Raw genomic sequence first — 20117 nt, forward strand, 5'->3', positions numbered from 1 at the left:
TAAACCTTTAACCATTCTTCAAATGACCTCCCTCCGTTGACCTCTCTCTTACTGAGTAATGGAGATTCCATGTCTAGGGAGATTATATTAGGACGCTGCGTTTCCAATGTGGTTTCTGGATCTCAAGGTGGCCCAGTGGTTAGCCAGACCATCCTGGAGCAGCAGTGTAGCCGAAAGGTTTGATCCATGCAAGCGCCCTGTCCAGGTGTTCTTTGTCAAATACGCCCTAAAAACACGGCACAGCTACAACTGAGTTTAAGAGCAGAACAACTTCCAGTGATCTGAAACTTTGAAGGTAAATGTTTTGGGGGGTCAGTCCCTCAGACTCAAAGAGTGAGGGCTTCTTTCTAGAGCCGCCATTTTGAATACACTTTAGACAATCATACAGAGAGAAATCCATCATAGAAGAAGCAGAGAAACAAATGTATCCACTGACAGTATAGCCTCAATATACCAGAATGCAGTGCAGCCACAAGCGACGTTGTGTTTGAGTGGCATGGCCAAAAACTCATCTTATTGGTCTTACTATGCTATTCCCATTGCTCTGTCCACCTACATGTACAGTTGAGTGCAATAGGTTGAGTCATTCTGGGAAATGTAGGACATTACTAACTGAAGTGGTTGAGTTTGGAGGAAAGCGTGTTCACACAAACACAAAATAATAATAATAATTAAAAAAAAAGAAATGATCTCCAAATAACGCATGGAACAACACAGATTGATGATAAATAACAGTGTATGAATATCCAAGGGTGGATCTTTGCTTTACTGTAAATCAATCAGTCTGTAAAGGGCCACCAGCTAAAATGCCTTCAATGTGAAATATGAATGTGTGTGTGGGACTCTTACATCCATGAGGGCAGCGTTGATGTAGTTGGAGCTCTCTCCGTCGATGGTGATGAGGAAGGGCAGGCAGCGGTCAGGCGGCAGGACGTCCATGCAGCGGTTCTTCTCGTGGTTCCTGGGCAGCAGGGCGATGCTGCAGTCCTCCACCCGCAGCGTGGGAGTCACCATGTTCAGAGTCTGCCACACAGCAACAGAGGGGATGCACGTGACGTCAGGGCGGGTTACGCCCCCTAGTGTTAGAAAGACTGAGTGGCTGCAGCTTGAATGCTGTGAGAACACATCTAAAATGGGAAAGAGCTGTTGTGCGACTGACTGTACAAATAGATTCAACGAGAAATAGTTGTAATACTGTAGTAGCGAGTTTTCGCAATAAGTTGTTAACATCAGTAACCAGAGAATAATGAGTGGATGTAACCTAGCCTTCTGTCTGTGGATATGACTGATGGAGAGCCTATCTGACACAACCAGCAGGTTCATTCATAGTAAGAGTCTGTCCTACTGCTGGTTAGCTAACGCTCCTGATAAGGTTACTGTCATTTTGCGGTCTGTTTGGCAGCCTGTGTTTTTTCCTGGATATTATCTGTAACATGAAGTTTAGTCATGTTATACTGTATATATATATAAATGTCAGGAAACCCAATTTAATCAATCAATCAATCAATCAATCAATCAATTGATATTTATATAGCGCCAAATCATAAGAGTGATCTCAAGGCGCTTAACAGATAGAGCAGGTAGAAGAGCAGGCTCTTTATTTTAGATTTTAGATTCCTGGTCACATGTCAATGTCCATCGATGGCCCACTGGTTCTTTGATAAGTTGTAAGGATCGCTGTCAAGTCCAACTGCCTTTAATTTAAGCCGATAACCATGTGTTTGTTTTGCAGTTTCACCTACTAAAGGCAACCATGTTGCTACTGCGCCTGACTGAGGGGGCGTGTTCTGGTGAGAAAATGACGTTGGTGCATTACCCTCTACAGAGGTACGTGCTGTCATACTGATGCAGGAGGTCTCCACTGCGCTAATTGTGCCCCCATTATTGTAATTAACAATGCAATTCTTTAATTACATGAGCAATATCTCAGACGCCACACGCGGGATTTGTGAGGAAACATGGGGGAATGGCGCATCTCATCACTGCTTTCCAGCATTCTCAAAATAACACTGATTGGCTGCAATTACAGGTCAAAACAAGGTGACATATTTGTTCCTGATTGGCCCAGAGGGGGACTGCATCATTAACCAGAGAGAGCATGTTTTTGACCCTGTCCCTGAGATAATGTTCATTTAGGGATTTGCACAAACTATTTTCTGTCTTATTATGTAAAAAAAACAAAACAAACATGCAATACTAGACTAGACTGGTTAGAAGGTCACTGGTTCTCATTCTGACAGGAAAATCAAGCGAACAATAGAGTACTCTGATTACTTTTCTTGTGCCAACTATTAACGTAGTTTTTTTTTTCAATTCTTGTAATCCATTATTAGTTACTTTTTTAAATTAGAAAGTTGTTACTTTCAATTTTATCTCATATTTTTTTCATGCTAGTACAAATTAAAACAAAAGTGGAAACACTTTTAAATCATGCAAACTATCTGCTGCTAATTGAAGAAACATCTACCAAAGTAGACTGTGACTGATACAGTAACAGCTCTCACCCTAAACTCCTCCTTAATGGGGCTGGAGTTGGTCTGGGGGTCGAGGCGGTTCATGTCGTAGTAGACAGAGCGGAGCTGATTGGCTGGAATGGTGGTGTCCCCGCAGAGACACGCCTCCAAAATGGCGTCATGGATGAAGACATACTGCTCCTGGAAAGAAAGAAAAGAAAAAGATAATCAATACAGCCCTATCATCAAATCATGTGTATTGCCACCAGACAGACAGGTCACAACAATCCTAAGGGACAACATTCATAGTTAACATCCATAAACTGATTTATCATCATCTTTACCACCACCAATATAATCATCATCATCATCATCATCATCATCAGAAATGCATGACCCAGGGTTCCTAACTAATTCTATGACCTTTCCATGACTATTCTACAGCCTTTCATGTAATTTCCATGTATGTCAGCGTCTATGTTCAAAGGTCACATTTTAGCATTTTTTGTTTTTGTTTTGTTGAATTTAATTCTCCCACGTCTTGTTTTGACTACTGCTGCATGTACAGCTATCACTTGAGACTGAATAATTGAGAAATCAACACAGTTCTGGAAGACGCTATTTTAAAAATCCATTTGGTTTTGCATGATCATATCAACCATGGTGGCCCTAACAAGGCCATCATCATCATCATCATCATCATCATCATCACCATCGTCGTTATCGAGGTCAATTTCAATGAAAGCTCTTGCAAACAAAAATGACTCCAGATGTCCTTAACGTCACGGAGAGCCAAACAAACAGGAAACCACAACACATTTCCTCCTCTCCGCATCAGTCAGTCATCCGGCCGGGTGACAGGGTGACAGGGATCGAGGCTTGATGTAAATCCATTCTGAAGTGACATTTTCAGCTGATGCTCCCTTGTCACTTTGGACCAAAATCTGCACACATGCACAGGGGTCACTGCTTTACAGATTTACAGAGAAAATAGATGTGTTGCCATCTGACACGTCGAGTGCAGAGCGTGAACTGTTGACCTGAGAGTTGGAAATTGCGCTCAAACCAGAACGTGCCGATGGAATAGATCTTATCCAGCTAACATACGACAAACAACAACAAGCCTTTTCATTTCGGCGGACAGATAACAGGCTCGTCGGAAATGCTAGTGCCCGACCGTGGGGTGAGGAACCGTGCCAACGAGCTCCAACACCTGCGAGGGGAAAACACACACACACACACCCACACACACACACACACACACACACACACACACACACACACACACACACACACACACACACCACACACACACACACACACACACACACACACACACACACACACACACACACACACACACACACACACACACACACACACACACACACACACACACACACACACACTCTCTCTCTCTCTCTCTTTCTCTCTCTCTCGCTCTGAAGGTCACTGAACTTGAGGAGAGTGACTCTGGATGAACAACATTTGGTCTCCAGTTACTCAAATCCCAATTCGCACGTCAACGATGAAACATTTGCCCATTAAGTCCAATGACGCTTGTGATTTAAAAGGAATTACGGGGAAATGATGCATTCAGCGGGACTATGGCCGCCTCCAGATGGCCGGTGTTCAGGAAAGCGCAAAGTCCTTCGGTGGCCCACACACTGGCGTAAAGCTGGAGGTTGAGCCAGGGATGTTTTCACCCATCAATGTGAGCTAAATGTCGCTAGTTTACAAGCCTCTAAACCATTTTATTGTAGCATGTATTACCAGGCATTGGGCCCAGCAGCTTTGGAAAGAGTGAGGCTGTGCTCTCCAATAAACACCATTTGTGAGAAATGATCATTAAAAATGTAAAAGTGACACATGAATGGCGACTACACCAGATCAAGTACAATAAATGAATTACAATTAAAACCTGTCCCTGAGATGACTTCTGGAGACCAGGGGCCGGTTGCACCAACTGGTCTTAACTATGCCTGGTCGTAACTCCTACGTCGGTCTTAGTTAAGACCATGGACTTACGCCTGTTGCACCAACACGGCTTATATCTGGTCTTAACTATGCTGGTCGTAGCAATGCGCGTCCATGTGAATTGCCAGGGAATGCACCCTGATTGGATGATGTTGCAAAAAATGTGCCTCGCGACCTGCTTGGAGCACTGTGCCACTACGCTCTCTCAGCCACTACTGTAAAACACCCTCCCTCCTCCCATCCTCCCTCGCTCCGGGGGAAAAATGGCGGCTATTGAGCAGACAGAGTCAGTCTGAATGAAATTGAATGTAACGTTCCCAATTCTATGTATTAACTTCTAAAAAACTAACGGCAACATTTTGGAAGGCGGGTTAGGTTGACTAGTTAGTTATAATCTAACGTCGTGCTTTCAAAGACGGCGAACTGGCGGTGTTACGACGATGACGGTCAAAAAGGTCTCCGCGGAGATCTCTGTTACAGGCAGGCTCTACGCCTCCTCCTGACGAGGCGTAGGAGTTACGCCTGGGCGTAGTGAAAATAAGGCTTAAGTCGTCTTGGTGCAACCGGCGTAGCTGTTAGGTCGTAAAGTTACGACCAACTTAGCTTAAGACCAGTGTAAGACCAGTTGGTGCAACCGGCCCCTGTACTCCACTGTATAAACACCACTCACCTGGTGCTTCAAGCAGCTTCAAACAAACGCTACAAACGACTTGCTTCACACCCACCAGATACAGTATGGGTTCAACAGAATCTGAAGAGTTATGAGATACAGTACTTATCATACTGTACCTGCCAGATATCCACTGTTTGAAAACTGTGCCACTTGACTTTAGACTTGAGAAAATGATTGATGGGGGTGAAAAGAATAACGCTAATTATGTTGCTTTTCAAAGGATAGTAGGCAACTCATTGATTGACATATAATTAAACCTTCACAGCCTGGATGTTCTGTGTTGTAGAAATATCAAATAATAAACGTCTGGCAATGAATTTATTTCCCACAAATTATATTATGGCATTTTAGAATAGAGCACCTTACTTTGCAAGGTATTCTAGTTAACATTTGTTTTAATCTATTTGGAGCAGCAGATAGGTGGGGTTTACATTTAAAAAAACAACAGTTAGTGCTGTAACTAATGATTATTTGAATTATCGATTAATCTGACGATAATTTTTTCGACTAAACGTTGCAGCTCTAATTACAGTACTTGCAGATGCTATTTAATCCTCTTTTGATGCTAACAGCCTGTCAAGCTGAATCCTCAGTCTGCCATATTTGACTGGTGAGTCTGTGAAGCGGGGGCAGCTTTGCCACACAGTATTACTGTACCTCTGTCTGGACCATGTTGACCCCAGAGCAATCTAGTAAGAGAGTAGCATCAGCGGAGGACTGTGTGACTCAGTAGCCAATGAATAGCCTTGAAGGGGGCTCGCGCTACTTTTGAATGCTAAAATAAAGCTGATAGTGTACAATTTGATTCTTTAAACGTCTGACCCTTTCAAAGTACATCACAAACTGACTATATTTCGCCGTCTTTGAAAGCACGACGTTAGATTATAACTAACTAGTCAACCTAACCCGCCTTCCAAAATGTTGCCGTTAGTTTTTTAGAAGTTAATACATAGAATTGGGAACGTTACATTCAATTTCATTCAGACTGACTCTGTCTGCTCAATAGCCGTCATTTTTCCCCCGGAGCGAGGGAGGATGGGAGGAGGGAGGGTGTTTTACAGTAGTGGCTGAGAGAGCGTAGTGGCACAGTGCTCCAAGCAGGTCGCGAGGCACATTTTTTGCAACATCATCCAATCAGGGTGCATTCCCTGGCAATTCACATGGACGCGCATTGCTACGACCAGCATAGTTAAGACCAGATATAAGCCGTGTTGGTGCAACAGGCGTAAGTCCATGGTCTTAACTAAGACCGACGTAGGAGTTACGACCAGGCATAGTTAAGACCAGTTGGTGCAACCGGCCCCTGGTCTCCAGAAGTCATCTCAGGGACAGGTTTTAATTGTAATTAATTTATTGTACTTGATCTGGTGTAGTCGTCATTCATGTGTCACTTTTACATTTTTAATGATCATTTCTCACAAATGGTGTTTATTGGAGAGCACAGCCTCACTCTTTCCAACGCTGCTTAGTCCAGAACCTTACTTCCGGGAACTCTTGAGATTAAAAAACTGAGTGAATGGAGATGTCGCGACTCTTCTATATACAGTAAATGGCTCTGGTTGAGCCTACATGAGCACAGCTCTCTCACACAGTACTGTACCTCTGTCTGGACCATGTTGACCCTCCGTGAGCGCAGCTCTCTCACACAGTTGTAAATGTCCACCACTCCCTCTCGCTCAGCCATGTCCAGCATGATGTCAATGACGATGAAGCAGCCCGTCCGGCCAGCACCGGCACTGCAGAGACCAATAAGAGACAGAGCAGAAAACTCAGGGGACCAACACAGACCTTTGGTTTTACTGGGAAAAGGACATTTGAGATTTAGGATTTACCTCCAGCATACTTAATATAAAATACATTGCACAACAGTTACTCGATCAAGCTCAATATTTTAATATTTATAATAGTTACTAATTATTCACCAGAACTGCACTGTCCAATCTTATTGGCATAATGTGTGATTTCTGTTTTAGGATGACATTTTGTTCCTTAAGATACATTTATTGAAGATAAGCTTTTGTTTCTCTTCTAAATAACAACAATTTCAACGCAAAAGGACTTTGGGCTAGAAAAGGATTTTCTATGACACACACACACGTGCACACGCACACACGCACGCGCACACACACACACACACACACACACACACACACACACACACACACACACAAACACACACACACACACACACACACACACACACAGATCCACAAACAAATGCCAAATGAACTAGCATCGTCCTTTGCATAGATTAATATCTATACATTCCGGCTTGCCTCCAGAATACTGACCCCTAAATAGACTATAGACTCGAGTGTACATATGCTGTGTCTACTAGTCAGAATGGAATAATATGTCATATGTTGGATATGTTTATTTATATAGGACTTTGCTTTAACAAGGTTTCAAAGCTCTTGTCAGAGAAAGGAAGACAGGATGAAAGCAAGAAGAGAAAGAAAGTATGAAAGCGGTGGACGGCAGTGCGTGCTGACCTGCAGTGAACCACCATGGGGCCGGCGTTGGTCAGGGTCTTGGACTTGACCCTCCTAATGAAGCCCAGCAGGCCCGTGGCGTGGTAGGGCACGCCATGGTCCGGCCAGCCCGTGAAGTGGAACTGTCGGATCTCCCGGATCTCGTGAGCCCCTCTCTGAGGAACACAGTCCATCATGTTAAACACACATGGGCGGGATGTGGCGAGGAGACGGAGGATTCAGGGCGTAGGCGAGGTGAGAGTTCCCTCAAAGGCAAACACCGCGTTGGATTGAAAATAAATACACACTTCATGGACAGACTAGAGGATGGGCTCGAACAAAGATTGCATTATCTCCAGGCAAACAGGATGTGCAAGGCCACTGTTCGCTTTGTCTTGACCTAGCACATCTCTGTCATGCATGATCCTTTAGAGACGCAGGCATACAAGTATGTTACTTCCATTGTGTTGGAAATGCGGCTTTGACCCTTGTATTGCAATGTTGGAGAACTAGCTTATCCTACAGTTGGACTGAACTACCTGCTGGCTTGTCAGGAGTGTGAGTGAAATGCCTAAAGTGAGATCGTAATGTAAATGACTGACTGTTCTTTAACACCCATCACAGGTGTCTGAAGTTAAAGCCTGCAGGTTAGAGGGTCACTCACTTCCTATTCTAGCAGGAAAGCCTTTGGTGGGGGAAGTGAACGTGACATCTGTTTTGACGTGTGTCTCCTGATTCATCACCCCATCCTCAATAGCCAATCAGTCCCTGTCATCTGTCAATATGACGTCTGTTATGACATCGCTGCTTAGCCTATGACGTGTGTAGTATATATAGCAGTGGTCAGCACGTCATCATCCTCTTCCTGATCGTTCACCTCACTGGCTGGCTGTACCTCGGGCTGATCATCTTCTCTGGAGCTGGGTTTCGCCCCACCCACCTCCCCAGTCCACCACCAATGTCTTGACTCCTGAAGAATTCCCTACGTGGGGGGAATTCTCTATCCTAGACTGAGCAGATGGCCTCCTCTCTCACCACAAGAGGAGCGTCATCTGATCACGGAGTCATTACGCCAAAACTAGTCGCCATGCTATTTGTGAATAAAGCTTGCTTGTCAAATTTTACCCACAGCTCTCTCATGATTGAACTGTAATTAGTGTACTTTTAAAAGTAAGTTTCCCCAGCACTGCTCAGCAACTGGTGTCTTAACTTCCTCAGTGGAGCAGCTACGGTGTGAATGTCTGACTGTGAAGTATGAATGCTCTTCAAATCTCTCCTGCATGGAAGGTTCAAAAGATCGTACCTTCTCCACGGCGAAGGTCCTGATGACGTACTCTGACAGCAGCTGTGTCTCTATCAGCGTCACCTTGATGTCTCTGTAGATCTCGGTGTCGTCGGGCCAGTACTTACAGCACTTCACCTGAGAGTGACACAAGGAAACCATTCATAACCACACGTGCATGTCAATAGATGATAACTACATTTATTTATGTGCATGAATACTTAGACAAACATTGTTTGTTTCAGTGAGCATGCATGCGCGCACGCACGCACGCACACACACACACACACACGCGCGCGCGCGCGCATTCGCGCAAGTTAGTTTCAAGTCGGCAACCTAAATGGGTAAGGTTCTACTTTTTTTTCCAATAAACAAAAGTGTCACCCTAACATTACCTTCCATTTTCCACCTGATATTTCAGTTTCTAAAGCATTTATTTCAAGTCAAAATGAGGTTCGCTTCGTATTAGGCTCGGCCCCCGCTCGAGGAGCTGCTGTAAATGGGAATCTTATGTATCGATGGAGAGCTCATTCGCACGTTATTGCTTTTTCATTCGCACATCGATAATGTGAAAATGAGTGTAAAGGTAGACTGTACTGAAGTCCAGACGTCTAGAGAACAGGAACATGAACATGAACAGAATAGAATAAAGCACCTCAGGGCTGTAAGATTTCTCCACCTTAAGTTCTGTCTGTCAGTGCGAAGAAATAGGACAACACATAAAAAAATATAGCGCCTTACAATTTGATGAGGGAGATCTAATGACAATCCAATAATCACATGAAATGATAAACCATCGGCTGTTTAAAACAGATTTCCCAAAAGAAATCTAAAACCCCCCACTGGAAATATTACTTGTATTAGGTATTGTCAGAGTGCAAAATTACCCCCAGCCCCCCTCGTCCAATTAAACTGTTGATAGTGAGGGAGTAAGGGCGATAATAGAGATAGAGATGACGGAGGTATATCAGCCAATGATAATTTGTGATGAGGGACAAAGGCGACATCAGCCACAGCTAGATTCAATTTTCATTTGTGGAGTCGATGCTCTGATTAGGGGTGAAATGAGATTTGGGTGTGTGTGGAGTGACACAGACAGAGGGGGGACTTCAGGACGGTCCCTCACAGACAAAGGGGGGACTTCAGGATGGTCCCTCTCTCTCTCTCCTCTCTCTCACACACCCCATGATGAGTAATCCTCTCTCTCTCTCCTCTCTCTCACACCCCATGATGAGTAATCCTCTCTCTCTCTCCTCTCTCTCACACCCCATGATGAGTAATCCCCGATGACAATCACAAATCCACCGTCCGCTTCCAGCCAGATTGAATTAGGCAGAAGCCATTACCTTATTAGATCGCTCTGAATCAGGCTCCTGGTTTGGAGGAAGATGAGCCTTTGGGCTAAATTATGCCGGCGTACACACAGATGTTCTTTTAGCACGGACACGCTTATGAATGCATGTGTGTGTATACAGTACTCACGCTCATTCGGACAAAATGGATGGAAATATGCACACACACACACACACACACACACACACACACACACATCACCTCATCGCGTCGGCACACCGCCTCCCAATCCAAACCTGTCGTACATCAAAGTGTGCCAAGCGCCACCCCTGTGTGTGCGACCGGCGAGATGGAGGCAGCGTGTGTGTGTGTGTGTGTGTGTGTGTGTGTGTGTGTGTGTGAGTGCGTGCCAGGATTTCCCAGAGTTCATCAGCGGCTGAGCAGAGCAGATGGCCCGCTGTGATATGGCGGAGTGATTTTTATGGGGCCCTCGGTGGAGCCACCGTCACTGTGACCAACTGTGCCTCCCGCCCGCCCATTGGACAAGGATCATATAACAGACGGTTTGGGGGCCCGGGGCCCCGCGGAGGACGGGCACCGCGGCTAAGCAGGTGTGGAGAAGGTGTGGGGCGGGGCGGGCTCAGCTACTGTAGAGGAACGGCCTAATGAGGTGCCTAGAGATGCTGGGCCATGAATCATTATCAGCTCTGCTACATTTAAGTCCCCCGGAAAAGAAATGCACATCAGCGAAATCAAGGAGTGCCGGTCGGTGTTTAAGGGGCTTTCTGTGTGAATGTGTTCAAGATTTGTGGAGAAAATCCCTCGGCGGTCAAAGCATTACGCCAGTAAGACCTTCATTTTCTCTTGATTATAACCTAACCATGAGGAACTACAGCGCCAGTTAAGTGGAACAAATTAGGAGTGAAGTGGGGGCTTTTTCGAGTGAGGCCACATGCCGAAGTGAGGGACTAAGCCCAGGCCCTGTCGTTAGTGAGCGTGAACATTATGAAGCCCTCTCTCCACTCAATAACAACAGCTCTTCTATGTCCCAACGAGGACAACATTAAGAGACGCTGGTGCTCGGGGGAGCCTGCTGGAAGCTGGCGGCTACAGCGGTGTATAATCTCCTGTTATAGAGGCACTCAGATGAAACAGTAGTCAGTCGCCTGGATGCCTCTGTGGTAATGAAGGCCATCAATCAGTTTCTTCTCACTTCTTGCTGATCAGAGAGATGGAGAAAGAGCTGCCGGCGCACGAGACCCATGGCTCACTGAGTCAGTGCCCAGCACGCACGCACGCATGCACAGTGTGCGTGCGTGCGTGCGTCGCACACACATACCTGTGCATGTATACTCCAACAAAGACTAAGTAGAATTGGTGCGATCCGCAATCAGAGCGGTTGGCTCTCAGTGCAGGCATGCGACTGGGGGGGGGGCGACGGTGGGTGAGGTAATCTGATCCAAGACCTGTCGTTAGAGCAAAGAACTTACATTGCTAAAACTTGTAGGCCAACCCGGAAATTAGCATTGCACTGCGTTCCCTCGTCTGGAGGTCAAAGGTTATTTTTGTATGGGTATATTGGTTAGACTAGGCATCTCGCGCGCTACGCATGCTCCATTCCTAGGCCCGCCCGCCCTGCAGCTCGCCGAGCGGGCCCTGCAGCTCGCATACACAGCTAGATAGTGTAGAAACGGCTCTCTCATGCCGAGGGACCCACGGGCCGGATTCAAACCAGCGGCCAGGGGACGATGTCACTGTAGCATGTCATCACGGCAGGTGCACCTGTGATGTCATAGTTGTTGCTATGATGTCATCGGTGTCAGTGATGTCATACTTGCTCCTGTGATGGCATCGGTGATGTCATACATGCCAAAGTATAAGCATCTATCGCTCTCTCTGTGCACTCCTCTCTGTCTACTAGCTCCACTCTCCCTACTCTATCCAATTCTCTGTTCAACTGCCACGTACTTAACCTGCTGCCTTACTTCTGCCTGTGATACTTCAATAAAGCTTGAAAGACATCTCCGTGGCTCTGATCGATCACCTGTGGCGAGTTCCGACCTAAATAATCCAGCACAAAATAAGCTGGACCAATAAGCAGGTGGTTTGTTTTCACAGAACCCTCTGGCAGCGAGTTCAGCAAACCTTTGAAAGGGGCAGGCACTTCTTATTTTCATGATTTATTCTTACATTTTCCCATTTCCCCCTTTCTCTCAAGACCCCCCTGTAGTACTTCCACATACCTCTAGGGCATACATGGGCAAACTACGGTCCGCGGGCCGGATGCGGCACGCGGGCGCCACCTGTGTGGCCCTTTTTTTTCTTTTTTTTACACAGTGCACCTGAACGCAACATGCAAGATACCCGCTGAATAAGTGTCCAAATGTTCATGTCATTCTGGCCAATACTCCACTTCTGTTATAGCATTTCAGTCTGGAATATGGAATATCTTTCAATAATCTTTATGACTAAAAGGCTACATTGAATTAGAAATTTAAATAATTAACTCATTGGTTTTGGATTTATTTAGCTTCAAGACTGCATTTTTGTTCGTGTGACCCTCAACACAGGCTTTGATCATCCCGGGCCACTTACTGATACTTATGCTTAAATTAACCCACTCATATTCTGATTTATTTCAAGAAAAACATTTTGGCTAGTGGAAATTCTAATTGGCTGGTAACTTTAAAATCCAGCAGCCATATTGGCAGGTGGTCAAAAAAGTTAATTTCAAGCCCTGAGAGCAGGTGGTGACATACAGTAGGAGTGAGTGAGAAAAGGATGAAATATTGGTGGTTAAGACTGAATAATGACATCACAACTGTTAATTTAAAATGAGTTATTCCTCTAAACGTGGCTTCAAATGCACCAAAGTTTTCACGCTGGCGCCGTTCGGCCCTCAGCAAAACCTGGTTAGCGAGGACATTGTTTGTGGCCCTCTCTATCATCAAAGTTACCCATCCATGGGTTACGGCATGACAATATTTGTTCGACCCCCGGCAACAATCTGGGTTTCTCATGTGGCCCCCCCATGAAAAATAATTGCCCACCCCTGCTCTAGGGGTATGCGTACCGCAGTTTTGGAACCACTGTTCTATTGCAACATCAGCGCACATCAAATCCGCCATTTTGACATGTAGGAGACTATCTTAATGACGCCAGTAAAACCTCCCACCTACAAAGTGCCATACAAAAGTACCTCTACCGAAATGGCCTGTGTTCTTCCCGGTCATGGTGTGGCTCTTTGTCAAAGTCTGTCATGGTTCTGTGCTTTTTCCCATTGGTGCAAGGAGACGTTTTCAGGCCAAAATGGCATCAATGGTTGTCAAAGAAAAAGCACTAGCACCTCATCTCTTGGCTTCTATACTCTTTGGATAGAGTGAACTTCTAATTAATACCCACCCTGCCCACTTCTACCAGGTTGGTCACCATGACGATGGCTGCTGTGTTCTCCTGCCAGACCATCCTCCAGAAGTCAAAGACCGTCTCCTGCATAGGTCCTGAGAGAGAGAGAGAGAGAGAGAGAGAGAGAGAGAGAGAGAGAGAGAGAGAGAGAGAGGGAGATAGAGAGAGAGAGAGGGAGGGAGATAGAGAAAGAGAGAGAGAGAGAAATTGAGGGAGAGTCAGTCAATATAAACAGAGGGAGGTATTATGGTTGTACAGTAACAATGCAGTTTATGGAGCGTTTTCCACAGCATTTTTCCTCCTTGGGTCGAGCATTGAAAAACATGCCAAGTCAGATTTATTTGTCGTGTTTTATACAAAACAGGTCCGTCGCTTCGTGCTTATTCTACAACAAAGGACTCCAATAGAGATGAAAACAAGACAGTACAAATGAATCACAGATTTAAAGAGGGGGCCAAAGCTTGTGCCTGTGTGTGTGTGTGTGTGTGTGTGTGTGTGTGTGTGTGTGTGTGTGTGTGTGAGTGTGTGTGTGTGTGTGTGTGTGTGTGTGTGTGTGTGTGTGTGTGTGTGTGTGTGTGTGTGTGTGTGTGTGTGTGTGTGCGTGCGTGCGTGCGTGCATGTGCATGTGCATGTGCATGTGCATGTGCATGTGCATGTGCATGTGCATGTGCATGTGCATGTGCATGAATGCCGCTAAGCACACAATAATTACTACTACTCGTCATCTGCTCAGCAGTAGCCTTTCCAGCAGAGCAGAGCTGAATATGGCTGGTGGACATCAAAATAAATGAGTAGAGACCCATTCAAGCCCTTCCATATTTAAAACTTCACTGAGCAATAATTGTGAAATGATAGGAATTCAATTATTACTCTGCTTAATTCAAATTATTAATATTGGTTTTAATCAAGTGCCAAGTGAAAAAAAAACGGACAAATTAATTAGTGAATGCAAATCTCCATAGTTGTGCATTCTCTATCGTTAATGTGAATTACCTGGAGCCTTGCCGAATTAGGTAAAGGGACTCAAACTCGCGCACACACACACACACACACACACACACACACACACACACACACACACACACACACACACACAGAAGCACACAAAAAATTTACATCAAGTGTAAGTAAACCTAAATCTATTAACATTCCAGAGTAAATGCAGATGCAATAAAAGAAAAATAATATTTTCATCCTCGCCTATCTATCTATCTATATATAAATTTGGCAATGTGGACTCTGTTTCTCTGTCTCTTTCAAGAATTTTGGTCGGCCACAGCTATGCCGTTTAACGTGCGATCGGGCTGAAACTTTCAGGGGGTGTAAAGAGCACCCATGCGGGTATGTTTTAATTAGGGCAGATTAATTGCGCTAATTGCCCTAAGGCTGATTGCCCTAAGGCTGAGGCGAGAGTTCAGTGATGATGTCATCATTGATGATGTCATCACTGATGACATCATCACCGAGCTGCGTATGCGAGCTGCAGGGCAGGCGAGCAGGGCGGGCGAGCCTTTTAAAATTTGATTATTCACTAGGCAATGATGTAATATTATCTTTCCCTTATTGCATCTCCATTTACTCTGGAATGGTAAAAGATGCAGGTTTACTTAGACTTCAAACAAGGTAAGGTAGGTGTAAAACAATAAGGCACTGGACACACGTTCCGCTTCTTGGTGGTTCTAAAATCACTGTAAAGTAAAGCATCTCATGATGTATTGTAATCACTTGCATTTTGGAAAAAACTGTAATGAAATTCATTCTATTCATTCATTTTATTCCTCAAAATGGATATAAAGTGGTTTGAACCTAAACGCCATCTCCATCCTTGTGTTTCCGCAGCCTGCGTTTGCATATGGTGTGTCTCTCTACTTCATCTGTACAAACTTTGGTTCAAAAACAATAACATTTTAGAGTGCATGATCATTTGTATTTTTGGGAATATGGAGAAATATACTTGAGATGACTTTTTTTTGTACACCCCCGAAATGGATATCTAGCAATTTGGCATGAAACGCCTCAATATTCCTGCTTTGCATGTGGTGGGCCTCGATTTCAAATGTAGGAACTCAATCTCCAATTCCAATCTCCTAAGGATCCAACCTGATTGGACCACCCACTCGGCTACCTCCCACACACATCCCTGGGGGAGGAGAGACGCACTGCGGAGAAGTTTTGGAGAAGGAGTCTGGGCAGGTGGGACAGCTGGTGTGTAGGACTTAAGTAACACAATAACACTTGGTATTGTATGGTAAACCGTCCAATGGAAGGCTCGATCCTGTGAAGCCAGAGAGAGAGTTATGGTTCCATATGCTCTGGATCCCAAATATCGTTGGCAGGAGAGAACGGCATGATTTTTAGGAAGAATTACACCATCTATCAGAGCCAGAAACTTGAAAGTATAGTCGGATTTTCCAATTCCCGATGGTCCTTGAACTAATCATGTCCGATGAACACTTCCGTCAAAATAATGATATAAAATCACTTTATTCTAGTCTGATTTAAAATTTCGCCAAAAATAAACCGTTTGCATGAACCATCATCATCATTATCATCACCTCTAACAGAGAGAAACGACTGTCTCCAGGTTTGGTACCCATAGAACCCGTTCACATTCACATTCAGATATCTTGAGGTGAGAGGTCAAGGGACCCTTTTGAAAATGGCCATGCCAGTTTTTCCCTCGCCAAAGTTTAGCCTAACTTTGGAGCGCTGTGAGACATTTTTGAGTTCTCCATCCATCTAGCGATTGTGCTGTTTAGAGGTGCAGGGCTTATAAGCGTATATATTGAGTGAAAAATAAGCCCACAGTGACTACAAATATGACAGGAGCAGACAGGAGCAAAAGAACGTCCCATAAACTGCTTGAGATTCAGGGACACGGAACAACTATGTGAGGAGGAGATGCTGGGAAACCTATCAAATAAGTATGTAAGAACAATCAAACAGGGTGATAAAAAGGGTATTTTAAATCTTTAAAAGATCTTAAAAAGGGGCCTAGTTTGCCGGTTTCATGTGGAAGTGATTTTGCTGAACTAGGGGTGAGAGACACGAGGAAGTACGACACTTAACACAGAGGGATCTCTAGCGCAAATCAAGCACTACAGCTGCTCAAAAAGCACGACTCAAACACCCGAGGAACCTTGATAAAGGGCCTTTCCGAGCGCCTGCTTGTGGTCTCAAACGCTTTAGCCGCAGATTAGTAAGTGGAGAGCTGCGAGGTGAGAGCGCTGTGTGCAGTGCTGCGTGCGGGGGCCTAGTTGGAGGAGTTTGGAGGAGGCACTTCAGAGGAGTAGAGAGCACCAGGAGGAACTTCACATGCAGCTGTCAGAGAGGTAATGTTTTGGGACTAGGCCTGTTCTGCCTCCTCAGAAGCCAGGAGTGTGACAGCTGTGTAGAAATCCCCCCAAGCCAGCGATGCCGCAAAACTCCGGATCAGCGGGTGGCACGTGTGTGGGTACAGTACACACACTCACACTCACACACACAGACACACAGACACACACACACACACACAGAGGCTAGGCTCCTCTCTCGCCTTGCGCATTAATATTACATGCAGCAGACTCCGGCATTATGTACACTCACTCATCATTGATTTGCCCCCCTCTCTCTCTCTTCCTCTCCCCCAGTGGGCTTAGAGATGTTACCTGTAAATTATAAAACCGGTGCGCTGCTGGTGACATTTGGCACTTGTGCGGGTGGGGAGGAAGGATCGGTGGTGGTGGTGCTGGCGGGGGGGTTGGGGGGTTGCTTGATGAAATTGAGCCTTTTCCTGTGTCATGAATATTTTTTGCACGTCGCCAGGAGGATACTTGGAATTATACGAAGTGTTTGTACACCCGTCTCAATGTAATCCACACAGCCTCCACTAGGAGGAAACTGATGTCTGATCAGCACGACATGAAACCGACCCAGCCGAGGGGTTAAAACCGACCCAGCCGAGGGGTTAAAACCGGCAGGGCTGCTCTCAATCAGCTTAGTAGGCGAGCTACAGTTGGGTGCCGGTGAATAATAACAACGGTGGCTCGTTGTGGTCCTGCAGCAAAAAGAGCCCTGTTTGAGAGAATGACCTACATAATGAGGAGCAGAGCTCGGCTGATGAGACTTTTATGGAGTGACAGCTGTTGTACCTGCCTGCCGCCCGTCACCTTGACGGAGCGAAGGGACTCATCAATGAAGCAGCAACTAATGAGTGTCATTGTAGTTTATGACGTGAGAGAACGGCCACCACGTTAGCCCACGCGTCGTCCGCCATATCAGGCGCCCCCCCCCCCCCCCCCCTCCCCTCCCCCGATTTATGACAACGATTTTTTAGCTTATCCAGCACTATTGTGGGCCTCATCATTTCCTGAGCTGCCATTGGTCCCAGTGGGCTTTAGTGGAAGTGTCACTCGCTAAAAAACTTTACCGGGGGGGTAGGGTGGGGTGGGTGGGGGGTGGTGGGGGGGGAGACTACTTCCTCATTTTCTGCAACTGTGCCAATGCCCAGGTGCACTTTTCACTGGTGCTACTGTATGCAGTTTGTCGACTGAGAGAGAGACAGGCCTGTGTCTGCTGCTCCTATCATCTCTGGCCGCTCTCTGCCTCCGTGTCAGCAGACTGAGCCTTCCTTCCTGTCAGTCTGCCCAGGATGATGATGAATTATAAAAGGACCTGCTCTCCGGGAGAATACAGATGTTTCACACAAACACAGACGCACCCGCGCGCGCACACACACACACACACACACACACACACACACACACACACGCACGCACGCACGCACGCACACACACAGACACACACACACACACACACTTCTTTTTCCTGGATGGCTCTACCCACTGAAAGTCCAAATCACGTTCCCGATAGAGTCGATGTGAAGTGAGGACTTATTATGCAAACTCGATGAGAAAACAGGGGCTAATTAAGTTGAATGGAAACGTGCACAGCTTCTCAAGCTCTTCATATAAGAGATGGTTTCCGTTTGCAATATTTCTTTTGACTGCTGCTCAGTCTCCATATGCATATTTTAAAATGAAGAAATATGGGATGCTCTTAATGACTAAGGCAATTATAGGAGTCATAATAATCCAGCTGCTTGTTTTTGCACAATGAGGACGCGCTGGAGCAAAGTGCAACTTGACAGAGGGCTTTAGGTGGCGTGTTTGACTGCGGTGGTCAGCACAAGGCGGCCGGTGTGTGTGCACCACACATGCAATGCATACAGACAGCCACACGAGCTGATTGGTATGCTATCTCTTACTGAAGTAAGAGCAAACAGAGGCTTGTTTTAATTGAGACACCGAGGAAGAGAGGCGCTGCTCTAATAAACAGGTAATTATGCAACTCCCAGCTCCGCCAAAGCAGATTGTGAATCCATTAAGGCCTCTTCGCAAAAACGCCTCTTCCCTTTTTTTCCCCCTCGACTGATTTTTCTTCTTCTTCTTTTTTCCAAAGTGGTGCGCAAGATCCCCATGCAAGCAGCCCCCCCCGCTGTGTGGGAGTGAGGCTCCACGCAAAATTCATAACAATTAACCATCAATCAGACTTAACCTCTGGGGTCACGGTAAGTGCTCCTCGCCCTGCGAATCTGCCGGCCAGATTAACACAGTGACAAAATGTGCCTGTACATGTCAGCTAATCCATTTATTTATTCAGCTTTCTCCCCCACTGACTGATTAACCGCTCCCACACCACCGATGGAAGGAGAGAGGAGAGTAGAGAGAGAGGGAGAGAGTGCTGCTTTGCTTGCTAAGAGGTGTGTGTGTGTGTGTGTTTGTGTGTGTGTGTGTGTGTGTGTGTGTGTGTGTGTGTGTGTTTGTGCACTGAACGATATCAGATTCCCTGAACACACACTCGACTGAGCATCAAAGAGTATAGTTTGCGAGAGGGTGTGTAAACAACGAGGGGGATGTACGGAGAGATATTTGCGCAACACCTGCACACCTGCGCGCACATGCACGCGCACACACACACACACACACACACACACACACACACACACATACACACACACACATAGACAGACAGCCTTAAATTCACACCGCCCACACGTTTCCGACCGAGAGCGTCTCAGAATTTTTTGAAAGTTTTATTCTTACCTTGAGTAGCGATGTAGTGGTTTGGCCTGTGGTAGCCCTGAAACACAAACACAAAATCCAGACATGAGAATATGAGAATCACTTGACTTTCCTCCTACTCATTAGAGCCTGCTGCTCTAAGAAACAATGGAGACTGCCCCTTAATGCCAAAACATACTCATATTAATATATATTAATATACAAATTCACACACACGCACGCATGCACACACACACACACACACACACACACACACACACACACACACACACACACACACACACACACACAAACAATACCCATACGTTTCCTCTGCTGAAAGGCTTCACATCAACTTTGCATAAACATTTAGACTGAGAGCTGGAGTCTGCCTACAGTTAACAGCTGTTTGCATTTTCTGCATGACACCGCTGCTCCATCCCGAGAGGAATTGTTTGGGAAATGTGTATTCCGCTCAATTTTCAGGCACATGAAAATGTTCCGGTGTTATGCCAAATTCTA

General features: G+C 45.7%; 1 protein-coding gene across 1 annotated transcript in view; it reads right to left on the minus strand.

The window, feature by feature from the left end:
• LOC310771604 (receptor-type tyrosine-protein phosphatase mu) overlaps positions 1 to 19674 on the minus strand; it is a gene marked incomplete at both ends in the record, with an annotated part of 30151 nt that extends 10477 nt beyond the window's left edge. The window contains 7 exons of the mRNA XM_083664182.1: positions 850 to 1023; positions 2505 to 2654; positions 6704 to 6839; positions 7596 to 7750; positions 8878 to 8994; positions 13552 to 13649; positions 19638 to 19674. Coding sequence (XP_083520308.1) covers positions 850 to 1023; positions 2505 to 2654; positions 6704 to 6839; positions 7596 to 7750; positions 8878 to 8994; positions 13552 to 13649; positions 19638 to 19674 — 867 coding nt within the window. The remainder of the gene's footprint in view (positions 1 to 849; positions 1024 to 2504; positions 2655 to 6703; positions 6840 to 7595; positions 7751 to 8877; positions 8995 to 13551; positions 13650 to 19637) is intronic.
• Positions 19675 to 20117: the final 443 nt, after the last annotated feature.

Source organism: Poromitra crassiceps, assembly GCF_964638095.1.
Source record: "Poromitra crassiceps genome assembly, contig: HAP1_SCAFFOLD_869, whole genome shotgun sequence".
Classification (NCBI taxonomy): Eukaryota; Metazoa; Chordata; class Actinopteri; order Beryciformes; family Melamphaidae; genus Poromitra; species Poromitra crassiceps.